Here is a 26,865-nt window from a genome sequence, read left to right on the forward strand (position 1 = left end):
TATAGAGAGAGAGACGCTTCCCACTCCGAGCCACCTGACAAAGAGAGAGAGACAGACACACACTGGATTCCCCTCCAAGCCACGTGCCATAGAGAGAGACCTCATCCCCCTCCAAACCACGTGCCATAGAGAGACAGACAGACCACATCCCCCTCGGAGCCACCTGCCATAGAGAAAAAAAACAGACCCCCTCTCAGCCACTTGCCATAGAGAGACACCGGATCCTCCTCCGAACATGTGCCATAGAGAAACCGCATCCCCCTCTGAGCCACCTTCCATAGAGAGAGAAAGAGACCACACCCCCTCCAAGCCACGTGACAGAGACCGTATTCCCATCCAAACCAAGTGCCCTAGAGTGAGAGACCAGACCCCTTCTGAGCCACCTGCCATAAAGAGAGAGTAACCAAATCCCCCTCTGTGCTACGTGCCATAGAGGCACACCGGATGCCCCTCCGACCCACATGCCATAGAGAGAGACCGCATCCCCTCTGAGCCACGTGCCATAGAGAAAGAGACTGGAGCCACAGAGAGACACCGGATACCCCTCCGTTTGACTTGCCATAGTGAGAGACCGCATCCCCCTCCGAGCCAACTGACAGATAGAGATCGGACCCCCTATGAGCCAGCCACGTGCCATAGAGAGACTGCATCCCCCTCCAAGCCACCTGACAGATAGAGATCGGACCCCCTATGAGCCAGCCACGTGCCATAGAGAGAGACTGCATCCCCCTCCAAGCCACCTGACAGATAGAGATCGGACCCCCTATGAGCCAGCCACGTGCCATAGAGAGAGACCGCATCCCCCTCCGAGCCACGTGCCATAGAGAAAGAGACTGGACCCACCCTCTGAGCCACAGAGAGACACCGGATCCCCCTCCGAGCCACGTGCATAGAGAGAGACCGCATCCCCCTCCGAGCCACATGCCATAGAGAGAGTTTGTGCGCCCCTCTGAGCCACATGCCATAGAGAGAGAGAGATCGGACCCCTATGAGCCAGCCACGTGCCATAGAGAGACTGCATCCCCCTCCGAGCCACGTGCCATAGAGAAAGAGACTGGACCCACCCTCTGAGCCACAGAAAGACACCGGATGCCCCTCTGAGCCACATGCCACAGAGAGAGACCGCATCCCCCTCTGAGCCACGTACTATAGAGAAAGAGACTGGACCCGCCCTCTGAGCCACAGAGAGACACCGGAACCCCCTCCGAGCCACGTGCCATAGAGAGAGTTTGTGCGCCCCTCTGAGCCACATGCCATAGAGAGAGAGAGAGATCGGACCCCTATGAGCCAGCCACGTGCCATAGAGAGACTGCATCCCCCTCCGAGCCACGTGCCATAGAGAAAGAGACTGGACCCACCCTCTGAGCCACAGAAAGACACCGGATGCCCCTCTGAGCCACATGCCACAGAGAGAGACCGCATCCCCCTCTGAGCCACGTACTATAGAGAAAGAGACTGGACCCGCCCTCTGAGCCACCGGATCCCCCTCCGAGCCAAGTGCCATAGAGAGAGAGACCGCATCCCCCTCCGAGCCACCTGCCATAGAGAGAGAGTTTGTGTGCCCCTCTGAGCCACGTGCCACCTATGAGAGATCGGACCACCTATGAGCCAGCCATGTGCCATAGAGAGAGACCGCATCTCCCTCCGAGCCACGTGCCATAGAGAAAGAGACTGGACCCGCCCTCTGAAACACAGAGAGACACCGGATCCCCCTCCGAACCACGTGCCATAGAGAGAGAGAGTGCATCCCCCTCCGAGCCACCTGCCATAGAGAGAGAGTTTGTGCCTCTGAGCAATGTGCCATAGAAACCGAGATTTATGTCTTACCTGTTAAATCTCTTTCTTCGAGGACGTCAGGGGCCACAGGGATAACAGTGGGTAGAGAGTGAGGTCACGACCTTTCCAGCACCAGAAAGGATAAAACTTCTGGACTGCCTAGAGACAGCCCTGGCTCCTCCCCTCCTCTACCCTGCCTTCTAGGCTAGCTACTTTCAGTTTTGATTGTGCTGGCAGGAGCCAACATGCATTTTGAAAGGAGCTGCTTTTAGAAGCCTAAGCTTCGTTTTATTTTTTTTTAAATCTTATTTTTACACTGACTGGAGTCAGTGACAGAGCAGCAGCGTCTGTTAAGGTGCGTACCCACGGTACTATTTATGTTCCGTATGATATTGTATACGATTTCCCAGGAAAGTCCCAGTGGTCAAAAGCATAAGATTTGTGCTTAAAATAACGTACAATGTGCATAAGATATCTTATACGATATGACATCACAGCTGTACTACACTATACGATCCAGATTGAGTTGCATGCTCACCCGAGCAGCTCCCTGCCAGACGACCGGCGGGAGCGCGCATTGTACGTCGGATAGTGCGTACACACGGTAAGATCAAGTGCACTATCTAGCATGCTATTCTAAACTAGCTAGATAGTGTGCTAGATTTTGCACTATATCTTACCGTGGGTACGCACCTTTAGACCCCTGCACTGTGCTAAATCACCTGGAACCCGGCAGCCGCACACCTCACACGTGGCTTCCACAGCGGGGTTGTCGGCTGGCTCCAGGCACTGAGGAGACGCAGCCGCGACGGTGACCTTCAGCGGTGACAACCGCTTCAGGTAACGCGCTCCCCGCTGGGAGCGTGCACATGCGCGCATGTAATAGCTGCTGAGCAGCTCGGCGAGGTCGATCGCCGGGCTGCACTAGCAAGCGGCCAGAACGCCGCCTTTCAATAGGTTGTGCACCCTGCCCCGCTGGACCACCAGGGAGACTTGAGTGTGGGCAGCGGCGTCGGTATGCGGGCCGCCCGGCAAGCGCTGGATCCCCGCCATTTTACCGATGCCGCATGAGTCATTAATCCCAGGTGGCAATTTGCTAGTAGGGAGAAGGGAGCCTCTCCTCACACAGCCCCTCTCCCAGAGACAGGAGCTAGGATATACCCACGTGAGTTTCCAGCCCTGGTCTCTTCCTGCCTGCCTGCCTGCTGCATAGTGATAGAGGGGCACGGAGAGCACTTTGCCAGTCCGGGGTCCACCTCTTCACAGCCAGGCCATTTGGGCAAATCCCCCCTGTACCTCTCCTACTGGAGCACAGGTTACAGCAATTTATGCTCCTGCTGTCCAGGCAGGAGACAAAATAGTAGAAGGAAGAGAAACCCATACAGAAACACATTCAACAAATATATGTGTGTGTGGTTGCTCAACAGAGAAACCATAACTGTAACATGTGTTAGTACCCTCAACAGAGGAACCTTTAACTAAGTTCACTCAACGGAGGAACTATGAACTTCAATACCAATGAAGCAGGCGCGGCAGGGAGGGATCCCTGTGGCCCCTGACGTCCTTGAAGAAAGAGATTTAACAGGTAAGACATAAATCTCGGTTTCTTCTGCGGCAGACGTCAGGGGCCAGAGGGATAACAGTGGGACGTCCTAAAGCAGCCACCTAAGGGTGGGGACGCGCCTGTGCCGCGGCCTGTATACTCTGGCCGAATGCCAAGTTCTGGGAGGCAAACGTAACAAACGCAAAAAAGCATAAGAAATCGTTGGCAGACGACCCAGTTGCTCTGCAGTTGCACCACCTGTAAAAGCCCGAAACACAACCACAGATGTAGCGGAATGAGCCCGGACCCCCGCAAGAACCGGGAGGGAGGTGAACAAGGAGGCCTACTTGATAACTGACCACAGCTATCGGCTGGCCATAGTCTGCGTGGTAGCAGACCAGCCCCTCTTAGGAATTCTCTAGTGGATAAAGAGAGTTCGCCGAAATGTTCCAGCGTGATGTATATAGACGTGCAAAGCACAGCCCACATCCAGTTGATTGCTGCCTAGGAGAGACCGCCGGCCTACAAAGGGCAGGGATCACTATCTCCTGGATGACCTGAAATTCAGGGACCACCTTGTGAGGTGTAAAGTAACGTTTCAAATAATCCGTCCTATGAGAATGAAAGACTATGAAAGGCGACTGACCTGACAGAGCCTGCCGGGCAGACACCCAGCAGCAACGGTCAACAGGAAAACTGTTGTCCCAGTTAGTCTGTAAAGAGCCCTAAAGGGCCCAAAGAATCAGAGAAAGATTTTATCAAACCACCATGTTTGTAACAACCATAGGTTGGATCTGCAGGACCCCCTGCCAGAAGAAGCGGAGATCGTGCAACAAAGCTCATCGCCTGTGGAATAAAAAGGAGAGAGCCGAGCCCTGTCCCTTTAATGAAGACAGGCGGAGGCCTGCCCCCACTACTTTTACCGAAAGGACAAAACCCTAGACAAACGGTAAATCCTGGGAGACGCCATGAAAAATAATAATCACGCCAGCTGCGATAAGCACCAGCCAAAGAAGGCTGATGGGCCCTGAGCATAGGTGATATGACCCAGAAGTCAAGCCAGTGGCACCTAATGAGGTGGTCTCAACAGCCCCGTGAGCGGTTCTGGCCCTAGAGGCAGACGGATCAGAGAGGCCCCTGACAGGGTCCGCAGATCCGAGAACCAGAATCTCCTGGATCAAGGTGCCCCCATCTCCGCCTTTAACGTACGAAAAACTTTGAGGAGGAGCAAAATGGGAAATACCATACCTCAGAACGAACAGCCACTGGGCTGACAGAGCATTGACCCTGTAAACTGCTGGGCCTCGAGACCTGGACCCATACAGGGTGACCTGGTGAATGTGGCGTAAAACCATCAATCCACTATTGGTCCACCCCAATGGCCTACCAACCACAGGAACGCCTCCTAAGGGAGGGTCCATCCGCCGGCATCCATATTTTTGCCAACAAGGCCGGGATCTTGCCCTGCACCCATATAAAGAAGCAGTAGGCCTTTGTCATGGCCTGCCCACTCAGAGTGCCACCCTAGTGGTTGATAAAAACCACGTTTTTTACGTAGGCCAACTGGACCTGCCCAGGGTGACCTTGAAACCAAGGCTCTGCCTGGCGGAGATCCCGCAGGACTGCCCTTTTTACTTTGGTTTCAAGACAGAAGCAGCTTGTGCATAATAGCATTACCTAGTCTATGCCTTAAGATGTACTGTTGCGTGTATAAAACACGGTTTACCAAAAGGATCAGTTTTGGTTATAATGTATGTGCATGTAGATACATTAGAAAACAAAAAAACAGGAAACTATATAGAAATGCTGTTTGAATGTAAACAGCAAGAATGCTGTATACACCAGTATGCATATAAACGTAAATTTATGTATATATTACCTTTATATAATAGGTCGTACAGATAAAAGGCAGCATATTGGTATATAGCATATGGTGGCGCTGAAGTGAACACGGCCGTCAACATTGGTACAAGTTTTACTGGTTACCAAAGTGAGAATGCGTCCCCGAAGGGATGTGTAGTCAAGGCCATATCTTGTGGGAGGAAACCGCAGTACCCGGAGGAAACCCACGCATGGGGAGAATATATAAACTCCGCAGTTAGAGCCATGGTGGGAATAGAACCCATGACCTCAGCGCTGTGAGGCAGTAATGCTAACCACTACACCATCTGTACTTCACTATTAATTATAAAAGCTGCAGCCAGTGTTACTCGGCTAACATAATTTAGTGGAAAACCGTAAGAATTTACATTGAGTACCTGGAGTAATCCCACGCAAGTACGGGGAGAATATACATAAACTCCACACAGTTAGGGTAATGGCGTTGTTTGAATGGTTAACCATTACACAATTCGTACCGCACCTCCACAGCTGCATCCCCCGAAAATGCTACCCGGCTGGGGTGCAAGGCTACTAGAGGCCTGGAGGAATACTAAGTCAAATTATTCTCCAACTTCCATTGAGCAGGAATACCGAAGGTTGTCCTGTGGAGAAAATATACTTCAGGGTCCACTATAGTGACGTTTGTCATAGTGCCCTGTCAGAGCATGAAATAACCCATGGTATTGTGGAGACTAAATCCTCATAGCCGTGCGCCTCGTCTGGATAGTGACGGGAGGGCTGCTGATTGAGCTATCACACTTTATTAGGTTTAAACAGACCTGGACTATGGCCAACAGGGTTTGAAAGTTTGCAGAGGTCTTTTACACTTTATAAGTGTCTGGACCAGATCTGTAATGGCGTGCACACACTGAGATTCCTTTGCTATTTGACTTGCTATAGAAAACTTTGCTAACTCATGAGTTAGTTACATACAAGTCATGCTATCTGCATTAGACTTCATATAGACATTTGTGCCCTGCCAAGAGGGTGCATCATGATCTCAAATGTGCAATCTGCATGCTATCTGCATGTGATCCTAATGTAATTCCAACTACACAGTCAGATCCCACACTGGATTGTATTGTGAGTACACACCACAACCAGCTCTGTATGTGACAGTGCAATGTTAAGGTGCCCACACACTAGAACGATTTTTGGGCCGATTGGCCGATTTTCGATAAATCGGCCGATATATCGGCCGATATTTACAGATAATCTGTCAAAAATCGGTCGAAAATCGGCCGATGCTCGCTCCCGTGGATCTTTTGCTAAATCTTCTGATCTTACGTGCTGCACAAAAGATCAGTAGATTTAACAAAAGATCCATAGGAACGCACACGGGATCTTAAGAAAAATCTTTGGTGAAGATGTGTGCTTGCCTGAAATCTTTTGTCCAGATCGGACAAAAGATTTGAAGGCTAATTTATGCGCACATCTTAAGATCGCAGATCTTTCTAGTGTGTGGGCACCTTTACCCTCAGTATCTGTGCATTAGAGAGTAAGGCAGTGACCTCTGTGTCACCCTGATAGCAGGATATAAGACTTCCTGCTGTCCTCTGTGTGACCTAGCTGGCTGCAAATTGTCCCCCACAAACTGTAATCTGAGAACACAGTGTATCTTTCTGTAACACAGAAATGGGGTGCCTGCCTGCCAGAAGCACATTGCACTAGCAGATTATTGTATAGATCGAACGATCTCTGTCACTCTGTTGTAGCAGTAATACAGAGAAAAAAACAACACAGCAGGAACACATCCCTTTGGGATGGAACACAGGGGGCTGATAAAGCAGGCCCCTCAGAGGACAGTGCAACCTGAGTTATACCAGGGTTGCCGACTTTAAGATTTTCCTCTCCGGGAGAAGCCCGGAGAGGAAAGTTTCAGCAGCTGCTCAGGGGGCGGGGCTTACGAGTGACATCACACTAAGCCCCGCCCCATGCTGGTAAAGCAGTGAATTCACGGATCTCCGTGGAGGGGGCGGGGCTAAAATGACGTGATTTTGTCGTTTTAGCGCCGCCCCCTCCTCTGAGACCCGAGGATTGCGGCATTTTAATGCCGAGATCCGGGGGTCCCCCCTGAATCCGGGAGGGTTGCCGACCCTTCCGGGGGCCGGGAGGGGGTACCCGATTTTCGGGAGACTCCCGGAAATTCCGGGAGGGTCGGCAACCCTGAGTTATACAATTTCCTCCTGCCAATATATGCACTTATACACTACACAGAGAGAGAGAGAGACAGAGAGAGAGAGACAGAGAGAGAGACAGAGAGAGAGTAGGTGTAGGTAACCAGATATAGAATCACTGGATAGAGAGACAGTATAAGGAGATGAGCTGCCACAGGCCATCAACAACACCATGGTATATAACACAGGAGTGCTATGACCTAATTTACATACAGCCCAATACTGTCCCACTATGCTCTAAACCCCACTGTCTGATCACAGAACCTGGGGGAGCTGCTGCAGTCATAGATGCAGCTGGGAGACAGGGACATGTTGGAGCACAGCCCTGGCAGCATCAGTCTGGAGCCTCCAGCAGCGTGCAGGGGTGTCAAGTATGTTAAAATGACCGCCAGAGCCACGTGATAGCTGGGGAAGTATCATGCCTCTGGGAGCAAACCCTGTGATAAGCTCCCCTCCTGGCCAGCTCCAATGGCGCACCTTTTTGTAAGGGTAGCCTCGGACCGCCATCAGGCTATACTCACAACTGCCCAGGCTGGCCGGTGGTACTCGGGCCAGCCTTGCAATGTGTGCAGGACACCAATAAAAGAGCCCCTGTGTCACTATCGCTGTCCTCTGACATTGTACAAGAGGCAGCTACACTGGTACAGGTAACACACTATACTTCTGACATGCAGTGATGGTGTTAACACAGTATGAGATATAGCACACATATAATGCAAATAATAAAGTGGCACTGAGCTCCGCAAAACACTATGGCCGGCAGGAGCATAAATTGCTGTAACCTGTGCTCCAGTAGGAGAGGTACAGGGGGGATTTGCCCAAATGGCCTGGCTGTGAAGAGGTGGACCCCGGACTGGCAAAGTGCTCTCCATGCCCCTCTATCACTATGCAGCAGGCAGGCAGGCAGGAAACTCACGTGGGTATATCCTAGCTCCTGTCTCTGGGAGAGGGGCTGTGTGAGGAGAGGCTCCCTTCTCCCTACTAGCAAATGGCCATCTGGGATTAATGACTCATGCGGCGTCAGTAAAATGGCGGGGATCTGGCGCTTGCCGGGCGGCCCCACGTACCGACGCCGCTGCCCACACTCAAGTCTCCCTGGTGGTCCAGCGGGGCAGGGTGCACAACCTATTGAAAGGCGGCGTTCTGGCCGCTTGCTAGTGCAGCCCGGCGATCGACCTCGCCGAGCTGCTCAGCAGCTATTACATGCGCACGCTCCCAGCGGGGAGCGCGTTACCTGAAGCGGTTGTCACCGCTGAAGGTCACCGTCGCGGCTGCGTCTCCTCAGTGCCTGGAGCCAGCCGACAACCCCGCTGTGGAAGCCACGTGTGAGGTGTGCGGCTGCCGGGTTCCAGGTGATGGAGCACAGTGCAGGGGTCTAAAACAGACGCTCAGCGCTGCTGCTCTGTCACTGACTCCAGTCAGTGTAAAAATAAGATTTAAAAAAAAAATTAGGCTGTTAAAAGCAGCTCCTTTCAAAATGCATGTTGGCTCCTGCCAGCACAATCAAAACTGAAAGTAGCTAGCCTAGAAGGAGGGTAGAGGAGGGGAGGAGCCAGGGCTGTCTCTAGGCAGTCCAGAAGTTTTATCCTTTCTGGTGCTGGAAAAGTCGTGACCTCAATCTCTACCCACTGTTATCCCTCTGGCCCCTGATGTCTGCCGCAGAAGACAGACACCGGATCCCCCTCTGTGGTATGTGCCATAGAGAGAGACCGCATCCCCCTCCTAATAACGTGTCAGAGCCCCCTCGGTGCCACCTGCTATAGAGAGAGAGAGAGAGAGAGAATGAGAGAGAGAATGAGAGAGAGAGAGAATGAGAGAGAGAGAGAGAGAGAGAGAGAGAGAGAGAGAGAGAGAATGAGAGAGAGAGAATGAGAAAGAGACTGCATCCCCTTCCGAGCCATGTGCCATAAAGTGAGAGAGAGACCAGACGCCCCTCTGAGCCACGTGCCATAGAGAGATAATGGATCCCCCTCGGAGCCACATGCCATAGAGACAGACCATATCCCCCTTCGAGCCACATGCCATAGAGACCACATCCCCCTCCAAGCCACGTACCATAGAGACCACATCCCCCTCCAAGCCACGTACCATAGAGAGAGAAAGTGACCCCATCCCCCTCGGAGCCACCTGCCATAGAGAGAATGAGAGAGAGATCGGACCCCACTCTCTGAGCCACGTGCCATACAGAAAGATTGCACCCCCCTCCAAGCCATGTCCCATAGAGAGAGAGAGAGACTGCACCCCCCTCCGAGCCACCTGCCATAGAGAGAGAGAGATACTGGACCCCCCTCTGAGCCATGTGCCATAGAGAGAGACCGCACCCCCTCCGAGCAATGAGCAAGAGAGAGAGATCACATCTTCCTCAGAGCCACCTGCCAGAGAGAGAGATTGGACCACCCTCTGAGCCATGTGTCAGAGAGATACCAGACCCCCTCCGAGCCACGTGCCATAGAGAGAGAGACTGCATCACCCTCCGAGCCATGTGCCATAGAGAGAGAGAGACCCCATCCGCTTCCGAGCCATGTGCCATAGAGAGAGAGAGACCCCATCCGCTTCCGAGCAACGTGTCAGAGAGACCACATCCCCCGCGTAGACACCTGCCAGAGAGAGAGAGATCGGACCCCCCTCAGCCACGTGCCATAGAGAGAGACCGCAGCCCCCTCCAAGCCACCTGCCATAGAGAGGAGAGAGAGAGATAGAGAGAGAGAGAAAGAGAGATTGGACCCCCCTTTGAGCCACGTGCCATAGAGAGACCTCGTCTCCCTCCGAGTCACATGTCAGAGCGAGAGACCAGACCCCCTTATGACCCACCTGCCATAGAGAGAGAGAGAGAGAGAGAGAGAGAGAGAGAGAGAGAGAGAGAGAGAGAGAGAGAGAGAGAGAGAGAGAGAGAGAGAGAGTAACCACATCCCCCTCTGAGACATGTGCCATAGAGACACTCCGGATGCTCCTCCGAGCCACATGCCATAGAGAGAGAGAGACACATCACCCGGAGACATGTGCCGTAGAGACTTCATCCCCCTCTGAGAAATGTGCCATAGACCCCTTTCGAACCACATGCCATAGAGAGAGAGACCGGACCCCATTTCGAGCCACGTGCCATAGAGAGAGAGACCGGACCCCCCTCCGAGCCACATGCCATAGAGAGAGTGAGAGAGATCGGACCCCCCTCTGAGCCATGTGCCATACAGAGAGAAAGCACCCCCCCTCCAAGCCACCTGCCATAGAGAGAGAGAGATATCACATCCCCCTCTGAGACACGTGCCATAGAGAGAGACTGCATCCCCCTCTGAGACATGTGTCATAGAGCCCGCATCCCCTTCTGATACACATGCCATAGAGAGAGACCACATCCCCCTCTGAGACACGTGTCACAGGCAGCACAGATCTAGGTTATACATCCTGTGAGGCTTCTCATGGCGATCATACTGCTGCGTGCTGGTAAAACAGCAATGGGAAGAGAGCCGCCAGTATCACATAACTGGGGAACACATGGAGCTCGCTCACCTCTTTGGTTTGCCGCAGGTGGTTGGTGGGCGCTCATAGTTACGTCTAACAGAAGACGCTGTAGTGGTGGGCTTGCTGGCTGGAGTATGCTGCGGAAGATGCCCAGGTGATCCTGATCCAGTCATTTTTACACGACTTAAGTCAACCACAAAGGACGAGACATTGGAAGTGACAGTGGAGACCCCGATCTGTAAGCCAAATAATAACCAATGACACTATCTCATACACTGACCAGCACAGTCTGACCAGCACATCCCATACATTAACCAGCATCACACACTGACAAGCACAGCCCAGCAGCACACAATAACCAAAACAGCCCAGCATCACACATTGACCAGCAGAGCCCTATACATTAACCAGCATCTCACACTTAACAGCATCACACACTAACCAGCATTACACACAGAACAGCATCACACACAAGTAGCATGCACTGACCAGCACAGCAACACAAAGTGACCAGCACAGCCCAGCAGCCCACACTGACCAGCACAGCCCAGCAGCCCACACTGACCAGCAACACCCACTGACCAGAACAGCCGTATACATTACCAGCCGCACCCACTGACCAGCACAGCCCAGGCGCACCCACTCACCAGCACAGCCCAGGCACCCCCACTGGTCAGCACAGTCCAGGCGCACCCACTGACCAGCACAGCCCAGGCGCACCCACTGACCAGCACAGCCCAGGCGCACCCACTGACCAGCACAGCCCAGGCGCACCCACTGACCAGCACAGCCCAGGCGCACCCACTGACCAGCACAGCCCAGGCGCACCCACTGACCAGCACAGCCCAGGCGCACCCACTGACCAGCACAGCCCTATACATTAACCAGCAGCAGCCACTGACCAGCACAGCATCACCCACTGACCAGCACAACCCAGCAACACCCACTGACCAGAATAGGCCTATACATTACCAGCAGCACTCACTGAACAGCACAGCCTAGCCTCACCCACTAGGCTGTGCTGGTCAGTGGAAGTGGGTGCGGCTGGGCTGGTCAGTGGGTGCGGTTGGGCTGGTCAGTGGGTGCCACTGACCAGCACAGTCCAGCCGCACCCACTGACTAGCACAGCCACACCCACTGACCAGCCCAGCCGCACCCACTGACCAGCACAGCCCTATACATTAACCATCAGCACCCACTGACCAGCAAAGCCCAGCCGCACCCACTGACCAGTACAGCCCAACCACACCCACTGACCAGCCCAGCCGCACCCACTGACTAGCACAGCACAGCCGCACCCACTGACTAGCACAGCACAGCCGCACCCACTGACTAGCACAGCACAGCCGCACCCACTGACTAGCACAGCACAGCCGCACCCACTGACTAGCACAGCACAGCCGCACCCACTGACTAGCACAGCACAGCCGCACCCACTGACTAGCACAGCACAGCCGCACCCACTGACTAGCACAGCACAGCCGCACCCACTGACTAGCACAGCACAGCCGCACCCACTGACTAGCACAGCACAGCCGCACCCACTGACTAGCACAGCACAGCCGCACCCACTGACTAGCACAGCCGCACCCACTGACTAGCACAGCCGCACCCACTGACTAGCACAGCACAGCCGCACCCACTGACTAGCACAGCACAGCCGCACCCACTGACTAGCACAGCACAGCCGCACCCACTGACTAGCACAGCACAGCCGCACCCACTGACTAGCACAGCACAGCCGCACCCACTGACTAGCACAGCACAGCCGCACCCACTGACTAGCACAGCCGCACCCACTGACTAGCACAGCCGCACCCACTGACTAGCACAGCCGCACCCACTGACTAGCACAGCCGCACCCACTGACTAGCACAGCCGCACCCACTGACCAGCACAGCACAGCCGCACCCACTGACCCGCACAGCCCTATACATTAACCAACAGCACCCACTGACCAGCACAGCCCAGACGCACCCACTGACCAGCACAGCCCAGCCGCACCCACTGACCAGAACAGCCCAGCCGCACCCACTGACCAGCACAGCCCAGCCGCACCCACTGACTAGCACAGCACAGCCGCACCCACTGCTAGCACAGCACAGCCGCACCCACTGACTAGCACAGCACAGCCGCACCCACTGACCAGCACAGCCCAGTACATTAACCATCAGCACCCACTGACCAGAACAGCCGCACCTACTGACTAGCACAGCACAGCCACACCCACTGACTAGCACAGCACAGCCGCACCCACTGACTAGCACAGCACAGCCGCACCCACTGACAAGCACAGCCGCACCCACTGACAAGCACAGCCGCACCCACTGACAAGCACAGCACAGCCCCGCCGCACCCACTGACCACCACAACCCAGCCATTCCTGTTCAGTCCGTTATGTTACTAACTTACCAGCTGGTTGTTGCATATGGAGAGATCTGCTACTCTTCCCCACACCACAGGGATCGTGTCAAAGCAGCGTTCTGGTTCCCAGCCATAGACACGTAAAGCATCACGACCCCCACAGAATAGGCAACAGCCGTCACCACTGAACAAGATGGACCTGCAGAGAGAGGTCTGTAGAATGTTACTATGAGCAATTCCATCAGTTACAACAAACAATGCAGTGCAATGCAATGACCCGGATTGGCTGGTATAAACCAATCTATTACAGGTTGAGCATCCCTTATCCAAAATGCTCGGGACCAGGAGAATTTTGGATAATTGATTATGCCGTATTTCGGAATATTTTTATATTTCAATGATATATTTTGATGTATCTTGCATTTATGCTTTATAAACACATCAACCACATGAAATACAGACAAATATATTTTATTTGTTCAAAAAAACAAGGTTTCAAAACATGAAACAAAGTTTGTGTACCATCTCAGGCATTGAATTTGAATGCCAAGCAATCATTTTTTTGCACATATAGTGCCAGTTACTTATTTCCTCAGTAGTGCTGTTACAGATGTCCCCAATAAGTTTTTAGCAAAAAAATATATTTTTTTTAACTTTCTGGAATGTATAGTTTTCGGAATAATTCGGAAAACGGATATTCGGATAAGGGATACTCAACCTGTATTATTCTGTAACACGGACTGGTGCAGCGCTGTGTAATTATTAGTAGGATGCTGTATGTATAATGTGCCTCACCTGCCTACAATTATACCACATGTAATCGCATAATAAGCAGGAAAAGAAGTCACTTTAAAGCCTAAGTATTTTGGATTTTAACACTAGAAAACTTTAAAACATGGTTTGATACCCAGCAAAATTTTGCAGCATTAATATAATAAGCATAAAGCATGGATATTTTTATTAAAACATCCAATCATGTCTTCCACCAGGCGGCGCCCCGCAATGAAAGCGAGGGGGGAGCGCCCTGCAGGGTGAAGTGCACCCAGGTCTAGGGGGCTGAGGTACTGGATTAGAGACCAGGCCCCGGACACTGGATTCTGATGGAACAATCCCCACTCCCTCCCTGACATGTTACCTGAAAGGTGTTGCTTCTCCCTCCACACAGCCCACAGGATGGAACTTCTCCAGGTCCCAGAAACGCACTGTCCTAGAATGGTACAACACAGGCTGGTATAGACACCGGAGAAATCCAGGGCTGCTAGTAGAGTGACATCTCCTCTCACCTGTCTGCACTGGAAGATGCCAACAGATACTCATTGGGGTGAAACTCAACTATCTGAACTGGTCCAATGTGGTCCGTGAACTCTGCCATCAACTTTCCACCAACTAGGTCCCAGAGCTGGAAGAGGAAAACAGAGAAGTTCCATGTAAGTCACATATGTTAAAACTCTTTCTTAGAGGACGTCAGGGGCCACAGGGATTACAGTGGGTAGGAGAGTGGGTCACAAACCATTCCAGCACCAGAAAGGTTAAACTTCTGGCTGCTCCCAGTCAGCCAGGCTCCTCCCCTCCTCTATCCTGCCTCCAGGCCCAGCTAGTTTCAGTTTGTACCAAGCCAGGCAGGAGGCAAGATAGAAGGAAGAGAAACTCATACATTAACACATTTAAACATATATATGTGTGTGTGTGGTTCATCAACAGAGAAACTGTAACATGTGTGAGTACCCTCAATGGAGGAACTATTAACTACGTTCACTCAATGGAAGAACTATGAACTTCAAGACAAATGAAGCAGGCGCGGCAGGGAGGGATCCCTCTGGCCCTTGACATCCTCAAAGAAAGATTTAACAGGTAAGACATAAATCTAATTTTCTTCTGCGGCAGACGTCAGGGGACACAGGGATCACCTAAGGGTGGGGACGCGCCTATGCCGCGGCCAGTATACTCTGGCCAAATGTAGAGTCCTCGGGGCAAACATGTTGAATGCAAAAAGCTTTAGAAAGCATTAGCGGACGACCAAGTTGCTGCCTTGCAAAGTTGCTCTGCAGTTGCACCACCCTTAACAGCCCAAAACACAGACGTAGTGGAATAACCCCGGACCCCGCAAGAACCAGGAGGGAATGGCCAAGGAAGCCTGCATGATAACCAACTGCAGCCATCGTCTGGCAATAGACTGCAGGCCAACCTCTCTTCGGAAATCTCTAGTAGACAAAGAGCCAGATTGCTCAAGTGTTCCAGTGTGACGTACATAGACGTGCAAAGCACAGACGACAGCCAGGGAATGCTGCCTGTGAGAGATCCCAGCCTACGAAGGGCAGTGACCACTATCTCCTGGATGACCTGAAACTCAGAAAAAACCTTGGTGAGGTGTGAAGGTACGGTTCAAAAAACCCGTCCTATGAGGATGAAAGACTAGAAAAGTAGACTGACAGGACAGAGCCGACTGGGCAGACACCCTCATGGCCGAAGCAATGGCCAAAAGGAAAATCGTTGTCCAGGTAAGGCAGCAAAAGGGCCGCAAGAGGTCAAAAGCGGCATACTGCAGGGCCTAAAGAACCAGAGAAAGATCCTACCGAACAATCGGAGTAACAAACGGAGGTTGGATTCACAGGACCCTCTGCCAGAAGGAGTGGAGATCATGCAACAAAGCCCATCGCCTGTGGAACAGAATGGAAAGAGCCAAGACCTGCACCTTTAAAAGAAGACAGTTTTTTTTTTTACAGAAAGGACAAAATCCTAGACAAACGGTAAGTCCTGGGACTAAAACTACAAGAGCAACACCAGGAAAAATAAGCCCGCCAGATGCGATGATAAGCATCAGCCAAAGAAGGCTGACGGGTCCTGAGCATAGTTGATATGACTCTTGAAGGAGAGCCCTTGGCTCTTAACAAGGTGGTCTCAACAGCCCCGTGAGCGGTTCTGGCCATAAAGGCAGACGGATCGGAGGGGACCCTGACAGGGCCTGCAGATCTGAGAACAAGATCCTCCTGGGCCCATGCAGGGTCACCAGGATCAAAGTGCCCTTTCCGCCTTTAATGTAGGAAAGACTTGAGGAGGAGCAAGATGGGGGAAAGGCATACCTCAGGAGGAACGGCCATGCAGCTGACAGTGCATTGACCCTGCAAGCCACTGCGTCTCGAGTCCTGGACCCATACAGGGTGACCTGGTGACTGTGGTGTAAGACCAGCAATCCACCTCAAGATGTACTGTTGCGTGTATTAAACGCTGTCTTACTAAAAGGAATCCTAGTTTTGGTTATAATGTATGTGCATGTAGATACATTAGAAAATAAACAAACAGGAAGCTATATAGAAACGCTGTTTGAATGTAAGCGTAATGCTGGCCAAACACCGCTATATATTACTTTTATATATTACTTTGTTTTAGAAAATGTAAGAATCATTAAAAGGCTTCATCAAGGTCATCACAAAGGGTGCCATCTTACAACACACACACACACATACATACATACATACATACAATCCAAGAATGCCCGGCACAGCCTCCTTGTACTGTATGTTGCTGTGTTGGGTGCCCCCACTGATGAGGATAAATAGTTTTCAAATAACGTGCAGCACTCCAAACTTGATAATCCTTATTCTTTATTTATAATATCAATGTTTCAATATCAGAGAGACATTTTCATCAGGTACAAAATATTCACACAACAATGAGGCTTTAAATACCTTTTGAAATTACCAGCGGGGTAGCATGCATGCAGCGTCCACACCAGGAACGCCCCCCCCCCCCCCCCCCCCCCCCCCCAAGCAACTCCATCACCATAACACCACCCAAACAAAAATACTTACAAAAAATGACTCTCCCGTACAGGGACAATATAATTAAAATCACATCAATGACCTATACAAACATGGTAAAGAGGTACATTAATATATAACATGACAATCAATCATATAGTATTATTAACCTATTACAGTTTACACAAGCAATGATGATAGTCCAAACTGCTCATTAAACCCATTCGGAGGCAGTGTGCCCACTGTATATGTATACATATACACACACACACGTACCTTCATATCATAGGTCCTACAGATAAGAGGCAGCAAATTGGTATATGGCATATGGTGGCGCTGAAGTGAACATGGCTGTCAACATTGGCAACCAGTAAAAAGTTTTACCAAAGTGAGATTGCATCCCTGAAGGGATGCGTAGTCAAGGCCATATTAGATAGTAATTCTAAAAGCTGCAGCCAGTGTTAATCCGCTAAAGTAATTTAGAGGAGAAATTTAAGAATTGACAAACCAAGGAGGAAACAAGAGAAAACCTTTAGACTGTCGATCTAGACACTGTCGAACTAATGATCTCCCGACCTAGAACCATGTCGACCTTTTACCATGTTGATCTAAAGACTGTCGACCATCATGCTGCAGACCAAATGACCGCATCCCGCTCTGTATTGCTACTATAAAACCAAATTCTGTGTGACCCCCAGTGTGTATAAAAATGTCTAATAAATAAAAGGGACCCCTGGACTGGATTGCCTAATTAAAAACCCTGCAGTAATAAAAAGCCCTTACCTCAGCTCAGCTAAGTTAAGAAAAGGAGGACAGGATTACAACCCATTAAAAACCATTATAAAAACTCTAAAATGAAGTGATTGTCCAAATCAACAACACCAGAATGTATATTTAAAAAGAAGGAGAGAAGAGGAGGGGAGGGAGAGAGGAGTGGAAGGAGGAGAAAGGAAAAGAAAGTGGGAAAATAAAAATAGTAATAATAATATTATCTATATCTCTTAAAAAGGAGAAGATGAAGATATAAAGATAAGTTAAAAGGAGAGGAAGAAATAGAACATGGCTCCAAAAATAAACCAAAAGCCTCCCTGGACACTTCGGCAAATTTCTTCAAACCTCCCCTCCCTAAAAGCAAAAGAAAATCAGAAAGGGATACAGTCTATATCTCCCCAATCAAATAATACAAAATATAAACCCAACTTCACCAGCAGTTTCAAGAGAAGAGGATATGGATGAGCCAATTACTTTGCAAAAAATGCATTTAACTACTGAGTTCTCAACTACAATACATGAAATAAATAAAGACATCTCTAAATTAGGAAGGAGAGTGGACCAAATGGATAATAAAATAATGGAAATGGTTACAGCCCATAATGAGTTGTTAATGAGACATTAGAGACACAGCAATGATAGAAATTCTGGGTAAATGGCAGATTTTTAACAATCTATCAGCTGAAACCCTGATGAAGAGGAGATCTTTAAGCAAGATTACAGTAGCATTGAGACACGTAGAGATTCAAGTGGGGTTTACCCAGTGTAGTTGATAATCAACTATCAAGGGTCACTCAAAGCTATTAGAACAGAAGAAGGAGGATTTAATGCACTCCAGATATGGGGAACTAGAGGTCAAAATAGTTGGAAGATCTCCAACCAATCCAAGAGGAATGGTCTAGACGTGGACATTAAAACAGAAGATGTCTGGACCCCCCCCCCCACTCCCGTCTTGTTTGTCTCCTAGCTGTTTATATATGAAGTGCACTTCAATTATTACGGTTCTTAGGTTTTTTATTAAATTTATATATTAATATAATTACTGTAATGAGTGATTAATTTATTGAGCAAAGATGCGCCTCTTAAAGTAACGGCAACTCTTTTTGCCGCTGATACATACACATTCTGGAAGCAGGACTGTATGATACTTGTAGGGTGAAACACCTGACTAATAGAGATGATACTTTCCTCTCCAATAATAAGATTTATTCAAGAATAGATTTCATAATAAAAGATAAAAATAAGCTACAGCAAATTAAAAAAGCAGAGATCTTACCAAAAACTTGGTCATATCTTGCCCCTGTAATGATATGATACAAATTTTGGTACTTGTTTACTAGCACGGCCACAGCGATCATGATCTCGGGCATCGCAGGTAAAAAAATTGCGTCGGTCGCATCGCATGCGGGCTAAAAAATCGCATGCGATGCGACCGACGCGATGCCCGCGATTTCCCATAGGGAACAATGTTAAATGCCTCAATTTACCCAAATCAACATAGGGAACAATGTTAAATGGGCCAGAAACCCCCCCCAAAACACCCCATAACAGTGAAATGGCCCCCCAATATTAGTTAACGCCACCCCCCCCGATGAACGTGAACCCGAAGCGTGGCGAGCGCAGCGAGCCCGCGAGGGGCGGCGGTACGCGTCCTCCGACCTTTTCATACCCCCACTATCCACGTCGGCGTGGAGTTGAGAATAGATAGTGTGGCGAGCGCAGCGAGGGGACGCGGATACCTTCACAGGTAAACGCGTCCCTTCGCAGGCTTCACAGGTATCCGCGTCCGCTCGCCACGCTTCGGGCTCGCCAAACTATCTATTCTCAACTCCACGCCGACGTGGATAGTGGGGGTATGAAAAGGTCGAAGGACGCGTACCGCCGCCCCTCGCGGGCTCGCTGCGCTCGCCACGCTTCGGGTTCACGTTCATCGTGGGGTGGCGTTAACTAATATTGGGGGGACATTTCACTGTTCAGGGGTGTTTTTGGGGGTTTCTGGCCCATTTAACATTGTTCCCTATGTTGATTTGGGTAAATTGAGGCATTTAACATTGTTCCCTATGGGAAATCGCGGGCATCGCGTCTGGACCATTTAATGCTTTTTTAGCCGCCTGCGATGCGACCGACGCGATTTTGACTTTTTTCAATGCATTTCAATGGGAAATCGCGGGCATCGCGTCGGTCCGCGGTTGTGGCCGTGCTAGGAAACAAGTACCCAAATATTTTTTTTTATGTGTTACCAGGTCTTTGCTTCCCGTTGGGCCGGGGATGGCCGCACACATGCAAGCTCCCATCCACCGGAGCTTTCCTCCCCAGCCCCAGAGAAGGGAAGCCTTGCAGAAGGAAGAGGATGAGCACGATGGAGGCATAGACAGAAGAAGAGGAGGAGGAAGGGGAGAAGGAGACAGAGGGCGCCGGAATTCGGCGGCATCAACGGCCCCACCAGAGGAGTCCACCGCAGCCTCCAACAGGATCCCCTGGCTGTGTCACCCAGCTGCGATGCGCGGGCATCAGCTTAGCGCCCGGCAATGAGGGAAAATGAGTCCCCCAGCCGGACCAGCAGGAACCCCCGCAGCAGCACACACGGTCTTCCGGCCTGCAGGCCCCCACCAGTCTGCAGGAGCCCCACCCGAGGCTTCAGTTCCGGGCAAACCCGGTGGCGGCGGCCCCAAAGGTACCACTACACTATCAGGGGCAGCTTAAAGAGGGCCCAACTCAAACCCCTGGCCTCACTGACTCTGCCCCCCCCCTTTGCCACCACCCCAACAACACCCGCGCTGGCCTGCTGAGCCCCTCCACTGCTGCCCTGTGAGCAGCAACGTAAAGATGGCACCGCTGATGGCTACCTAGGATCTGTGCTGCTAGCCAAATATGTAACCCGTGTCACCCCTGTCGTGTACCATATCTGTACTGTTTTACTGTCTACCTATCTGGCTGTTGCAATCACAAAGTGGCACCGCTGAACGGCTGCCTGGGAGCTGTACAGCGCAGTAAATGTACGTTCCCCATGTCCCTCATCAGGATTCATTCATAGTGCATATCTGAACATGTTATATACTACATCTGCATTGTGACTGTTTTTTAGGTGTTCCCACCCTGGCTGTGGCACAGCAAGCCAAACCACATTCCTATCATACGCAAGTATACCTGGCTAATAAATCGGATTCTGATTCTAATACTTAAACACAGAATTTGGACCCTACCGAGTCATCTGCTAAAAAGGATTGATATAAAATGACAGAAGAGACAGTTGAACAATTTTGTAATATGAATATCCCAGAAGAAACAAACCAACTAAATTTCTGGTGTACCTTAAAGGCAGTGGTAAGAGGTAAAATTATCCAAGTAAATCCTAAAATAAAATAAAAACGAACAAGCAAAACAGATACAATTACAAGACCAAGTGAAAAAATTAGAAGAAATACATAAAGAATTCAAAAAATAATAAAGTATTAGGAAAATTTAATAAATTGAGAGTAGAAATAGAAAACAAAAATATAAAACAAAGAAGAATGGAAATAAAGCATCCAAACTACTAGCTAATAAAATAAAAAGAAGGAGGGCCAAGAAACAAATTAAAGAAATATATAATAAAGATGGAGCTAAAATTACGAACCCAGCAGAAATATCCAATATATTTGCAGATTATTATAAACATCTATATAATCTCAAAATGGATAACAAGACAATCCAACCGACAAAGGAAGAAAAACAGGAATTTTGTACTTACCGTAAATCCTTTTCTCCGAGTCCACAGGTGTCACTGGAGTTACACTGGGGAATAGAAGGCGACCACAGGGAGCATGGGCACTTTAAAATAATTAATCAGTGTGACCAACTCCTCCCCTTCTACTTCCCCTCCCAGGCAGTCATAAAGATCGTGCCCGAAAGGGAGCAGAAAGATATAACACACATCCGAGAGGAGGTTCATCACAACATAACATCATTCAATACGTATAGTAGAAAAAGAATATATATATATATATATATATATATATATATATATATATATATATATATATATATATATGAAAAAACAAACACACACACAGAGTCAAACCAGACGAGACAGGTGTGTAATAACCATGTTTAAATAACCCTGACAAGGGAAAACTCCAGAGGTTACCCAATAGGAACCTAACACTGAACATAACAGGTGGAGAACAGCGCTGAGGTGGGCGTCCAGTGACACCTGTGGACTCGGAGAAAAGGATTTACGGTAAGTACAAAATCCCTGTTTCTCCTTCATCCACTAGGTGTCACTGGAGTTACACTGGGGACCTCCCAGAGCTTTCAACCCGGGTGGGTGAGCGCTGAGATCCCCTTAAAACAGAGCGGCCAAACTGAGAAGCTGGTGCCGCAAAGGTATCAAACCTATAAAAGCGTACAAAGGTGTGCCGACCTGACCATGTCGCAGCACGACAGAGCTGTTGCAAGGAGACCCCACGGGCAGCCGCCCATGAAGGACCCACCGATCTGGTGGAGTGCGCACCTATGTTAGTAGGAGGCGTCTGAGCCTCAGCAAGGTATGCCTGACGAATTGTCAGACAGATCCATCTGGCCAGCGTTTGCTTTGAAGCTGGCCATCCACGACGTACTGGGTCGTAGGTAACAAACAAGACATCCGTCTTGCGAAGAGAGGCCGTGCGAAAGACATAAATCCGCAGGGCCCTCACCACATCCAAGGACCTATCCTCAGGTGAAGCCTCTGTGAATGCTGGAACCACTATGGGTTGGTTCACGTGGAACGCTGAGACCACCTTTGGAAGGAAGGAGAGACTGGTATGGAGCTCTGCTCTGTCCGGGTGAAACTGGAGGAACGGTGAGCGACAAGAAAGCGCCCCCAGTTCCGAAACGCGCCTGGCCGAGGCCAGAGCCAAAAGAAGAACCACCTTCCAAGTGAGATATCGAAGATCCACCTCTTCTAACGGCTCAAATATCGATGACCTCAAATACCTGAGGATCAACTCTAGGTCCCAGGGAGCCGTAGGCGGACGAATAGGGGGCTGAAGCCTCAGCACCCCCTGGAAAAAAGTGTGGACTTCCGGAATGAGAGCTATACGTTTCTGGAAAAAAACTGAAAGTGCTGAAACCTGCACCTTAAGTGTATTCAGTCTAAGTCCAGAGTTTAACCCCTCCTGTAAAAACAGGAGCAACCGAGCCTTCTTGAACAGAGTAGAGGACACTCTGCGTCTTTCGCACCACGCCACATAGGATCTCCAAATACGATGATAGTGTCTGGAGGGGACTTCCTTCCTGGCCCTCATCATTGTAGGTATCACCGCCCTAGGGATACCTGCATGTCTCAAGATGGACCTCTCAACAGCCACGCCGTCAAATGTAGACGTCCTAAATCTGGGTAGATGAAGGGACCCTGACTGAGGAGGTCCTCTTGAAGAGGTAGCGGCCACGGCTCGTCGATTAGAAGATCCGTCAGGTTGGTGTACCACGAGCGCCGGGGCCAATCCGGCGCTATCAGAAGCGCTGTTATCCCCTCCCTGCGAATGCGCTGTAATACCCGAGGTATCAGCGGAAAGGGAGGAAAGAGGTAAATGAACTGGAACGGCCAAGGGGCGACCAGAGCGTCCACCCCTGCGGCCTGAGGATCTCGAGTCCGCGCGAAGTATGTTGGGAGCTGGAAGTTGTGGCGGGACGCCATCAGATCCGCCTGCGGACACCCCCAACGATGTATTAGGGACTGAAATACCTGAGGGTTGAGGCACCACTCCCCCTGGTGGGCATGTTGCCGACTTAGAAAGTCGGCCTCCCAATTGTCTACTCCGGGGATGAACACCGCTGACAAGGCCTGAGCATGGTTCTGAGCCCAGAGGATGATCCTGCTTACTTCCTTCATCGCCGCCTTGCTCCGAGTGCCGCCCTGTTTGTTTATGTAGGCGACGGCTGTGGCGTTGTCGGACTGAACTCTGATTGCTCTGCTCCGCAGCAGGTGTCCCGCCTGCAGAAGAGCATAGTAGACTGCTCTGAGTTCCAGCACATTGATGGAGAGTAAGCTCTCCTGCCTCGTCCATAAACCCTGGAACTGGTGTTCCAGCGTTACCGCCCCCCAGCCTCGAAGGCTGGCGTCTGTGGTGAGGAGAGTCCACTCCCATATGCCGAACCTCCTGCCCCTTTGCAGGTTTTCGGAGTTGAGCCACCACAGCAGAGACAGACGGGCTCGAGGAGACAGGGTCACCCGCTGCTGAAGATGCAGGTGAGACCCTGACCACTGGTGAAGGAGAGACAACTGGAATTGGCGCGAGTGGAAGCGGCCATATTGTACCGCCTCGAAGGAGGACACCATCTTCCCCAAGAGTCTGGTGCAAAGGTGCACCGTTACCTGTGGCCGTCGCAAGACCGACCTGACCAAGACCTGCAGGGACTGAACTTTGTCGGGCGGTAGAAAAACCTTCATCTGCTGGGTGTCCAGAATCATCCCCAAAAAGAGAAGACGTTGGGACGGCTGTAGCTGAGACTTTGCAAAGTTCAGAATCCACCCATGACTGATGAGAGTCTCCTGGGTGAGTCGTATGTTGGACAACAGGGCCTCCCTCGAACGATTCTTCAGAAGAAGATCGTCCAAGTAGGGATGATGGTAATCCCCTGTGCCCTGAGGACCTCCATCATCACCGCCATCACCTTGGTGAAGACCCTGGGGGCCGATGAGAGACCGAACGGCAGGGCCTGGAACTGCCAGTGTTGTTCCTGTATAGCGAACCGGAGGAAGGCCTGGTGAGGAGGCCAGATGGGGATGTGCAGGTATGCGTCCCTGATATCCAAGGATACCAGGAACTCTCCCTGTTCCAGTCCCTGAATCACCGACTGCAGGGACTCCATCTTGAATTTGACCGCTTGTAGAAACGGATTCAAATCCTTTAGATTTAGTATAGGCCTTACCGAGCCATCCGGCTTCGGCACAAGGAACAGACTGGAGTAGTATCCCTGAGTACGCTGATCCTCGGGTACTGGTATCACAACTCCCGCTGTCCGCAGCTTGTTGATTGCTGACAACAGAAGTTGCGCCTTGTCTCCTGAGACTGGGAGACCGGTCTTGAAAAACCTGTTTGGAGAGACTAACCTGAAATGGATTTTGTAACCCTGGGTCACCAGATCCCTTACCCACGAGTCCTGACAAGACTGCAGCCAGATGTGACAGAAGGACAGCAGTCGGGCCCCGACTCTGGGATCCCCCAGATGAGACCGTGGACAGTCGTGCGGCTGGCTTGGAGGACTTGGGCTCCTGGACAGCTGCCGAGGCGCCTCTGCCTCGTCCTCTGGAGCCTCTAGATGGAGCTCCGCCTCTGGAACGACCTCTGAATCTGGTCGTAGGCCGAAAGGACCGAAAGGAGGGCCTTTGAGGGGTCCTGCGTGTAGTTGGAGGAGCCGCTGAGGGAAGGAAGTGGGACTTACCCCCCGTTGCTTGGGAGATCCACTTGTCGAGCTCTGGCCCGAAAAGAACCTCCCCATTGAACGCCAGGGCCTCCACAGCACGCTTGGACTCTGCGTCAGCCTGCCATTGGCGTAACCAGAGAGCTCTGCGAGCTGATATAGATAAGGCCGAAACCTTGGCTGCAACCATGCAGACGTCAGAAGAGGCGTCTATTAAATAATTGGATGCCTCCTGGATCTGTTCAGCCAGCTGAACAATAGAAGCAGGGTCAGAGCCCTCACGGACCTCTGTTAGGATCTGAGAAGCCCATACCCCCATGGCTTTATTTACCCAGCACCCGACCTGGGCCGGACGCTGAATAATTCCAGCTGCTGAAAAAATGTTCTTAAGGGTTACCTCCAACTTACGGTCAGAAGTATCCTTAAGAGTGGTTGCACCCGGCACCGGGAGAACCGTCTTTTTGGACAGTCGTGAGACTTAAGAGTCCACTACTGGAGGAATCTCGACCCTCTTTCTACCCTCTGGTGGAAGAGGATAAGCAGCCAGAAACCTCTGAGGTACCTGGAATTTTTTATCAGGATGATTCCAAGCCTGCAATATATGTTCATCCAACTCCTCCGCTGGGGGGAAGGTGGGTGACTGCCTTTGTCTCTTTCCAAAGAAAGAAGGACGAGCAGGAATGTCTGTGTCATCTGACACCTTGCAGGCAACCTTTACCATATGTATAAGGTCCTCCAGACCTGGAGTGGCTGGGGCCGGCTCTTGCGTAACTAACGTCTGAGCCTCAGGTTCCACATCATCATCATCATCATCATCATAATTATCTGGAAGGGCAAATTCGCCCTCCTCCAGATCAGGCATATCGTCATACTCCCCAGAATCCCCAGAGGGCTGTAATACCCTTTTCCTGAGTAAGGGGGATTTTGCCTAGAAGATGAAGCAATGGCGCCCTCTGCTGGTGTCAAGGCCTTTGTTAAGCTCTGCACAGCAGAAGTCAAGGAAGCCTGTTGAGTTCTGGAAGTCTCTCTGTCCTTTTGAGCTGCAGAGAGCTCGCAAGCTAAATGAGACATAACATCAGCTAATTGTGATGCCCAAACAGGGGTATGAACGGGGGACTCTGGAGCTGGGGGTAAAGCAGCGCATTTATCACATACAGAGTCTCCCTCCTTAGAAGGTGTAAATTTAACAGCACACTTCTTGCAAGTAACCCTCTTGGAGCTACCCCCTGCCATGGTTCAACAGAACACCCAGCAATCACCACACACTACCAGACTGATCACAGATAGTAGGTATAGGATAGGCAGCAATATATTATGCTGGAAGGGAGAGACAGTGAAAGTAAAAGAGCTGTCACAGAGCTTTGTACAGCGCTATGGCATATACCTAGGAGCGCTATAGCTCTAATTTTGAGACACAGCCCAAACTGTCTCCACCTAGCTCTAATCCCCACTGTAACTCACAGACCGGATAGAGCGTTCAGCAGGACGGTCACCAGGGGACAGGAATCGCCCAACTGCAGTCAGGATAGATCTGCAGCGCAACTGTGGAGCCTCCAGCAGCGTGTTCAAACGGCGCCAAATGTCCAAGATGGCCGCCGCGACTTGCAGGAACGCTGGGGTATGCCAAGGCCTGCTGGGAAGTACCGCGCGGTAACTCCGCCCCCCGCCTGGCAGCTCCGTCACCCATAATGGCGCCAGGTTTAAGAAACCCTCTGCTGCACCGCCGTTTGTGTCCCTGACCTTCCTCTAA

General features: G+C 50.8%; 1 protein-coding gene across 5 annotated transcripts in view; it reads right to left on the reverse strand.

Annotated features, from left to right (window-relative positions):
* KATNB1 (katanin regulatory subunit B1) overlaps positions 1-26,865 on the reverse strand; it is a 67,940-nt gene that overhangs the window by 13,269 nt on the left and 27,806 nt on the right. For all 5 annotated transcript variants that reach the window (XM_083165313.1, XM_083165315.1, XM_083165311.1 and 2 more), the window contains 4 exons: positions 14,484-14,599; positions 14,336-14,407; positions 13,249-13,399; positions 10,885-11,072 (listed from right to left, as the gene is read on the reverse strand). In XM_083165313.1, the coding sequence (XP_083021439.1) occupies positions 10,885-11,072; positions 13,249-13,399; positions 14,336-14,407; positions 14,484-14,599 (527 nt within the window). The remainder of the gene's footprint in view (positions 1-10,884; positions 11,073-13,248; positions 13,400-14,335; positions 14,408-14,483; positions 14,600-26,865) is intronic.

The sequence above is a fragment of the Crinia signifera genome, chromosome 11 (genome assembly GCF_055691185.1).
Source record: "Crinia signifera chromosome 11, ASM5569118v1, whole genome shotgun sequence".
NCBI classification, from domain to species: Eukaryota; Metazoa; Chordata; class Amphibia; order Anura; family Myobatrachidae; genus Crinia; species Crinia signifera.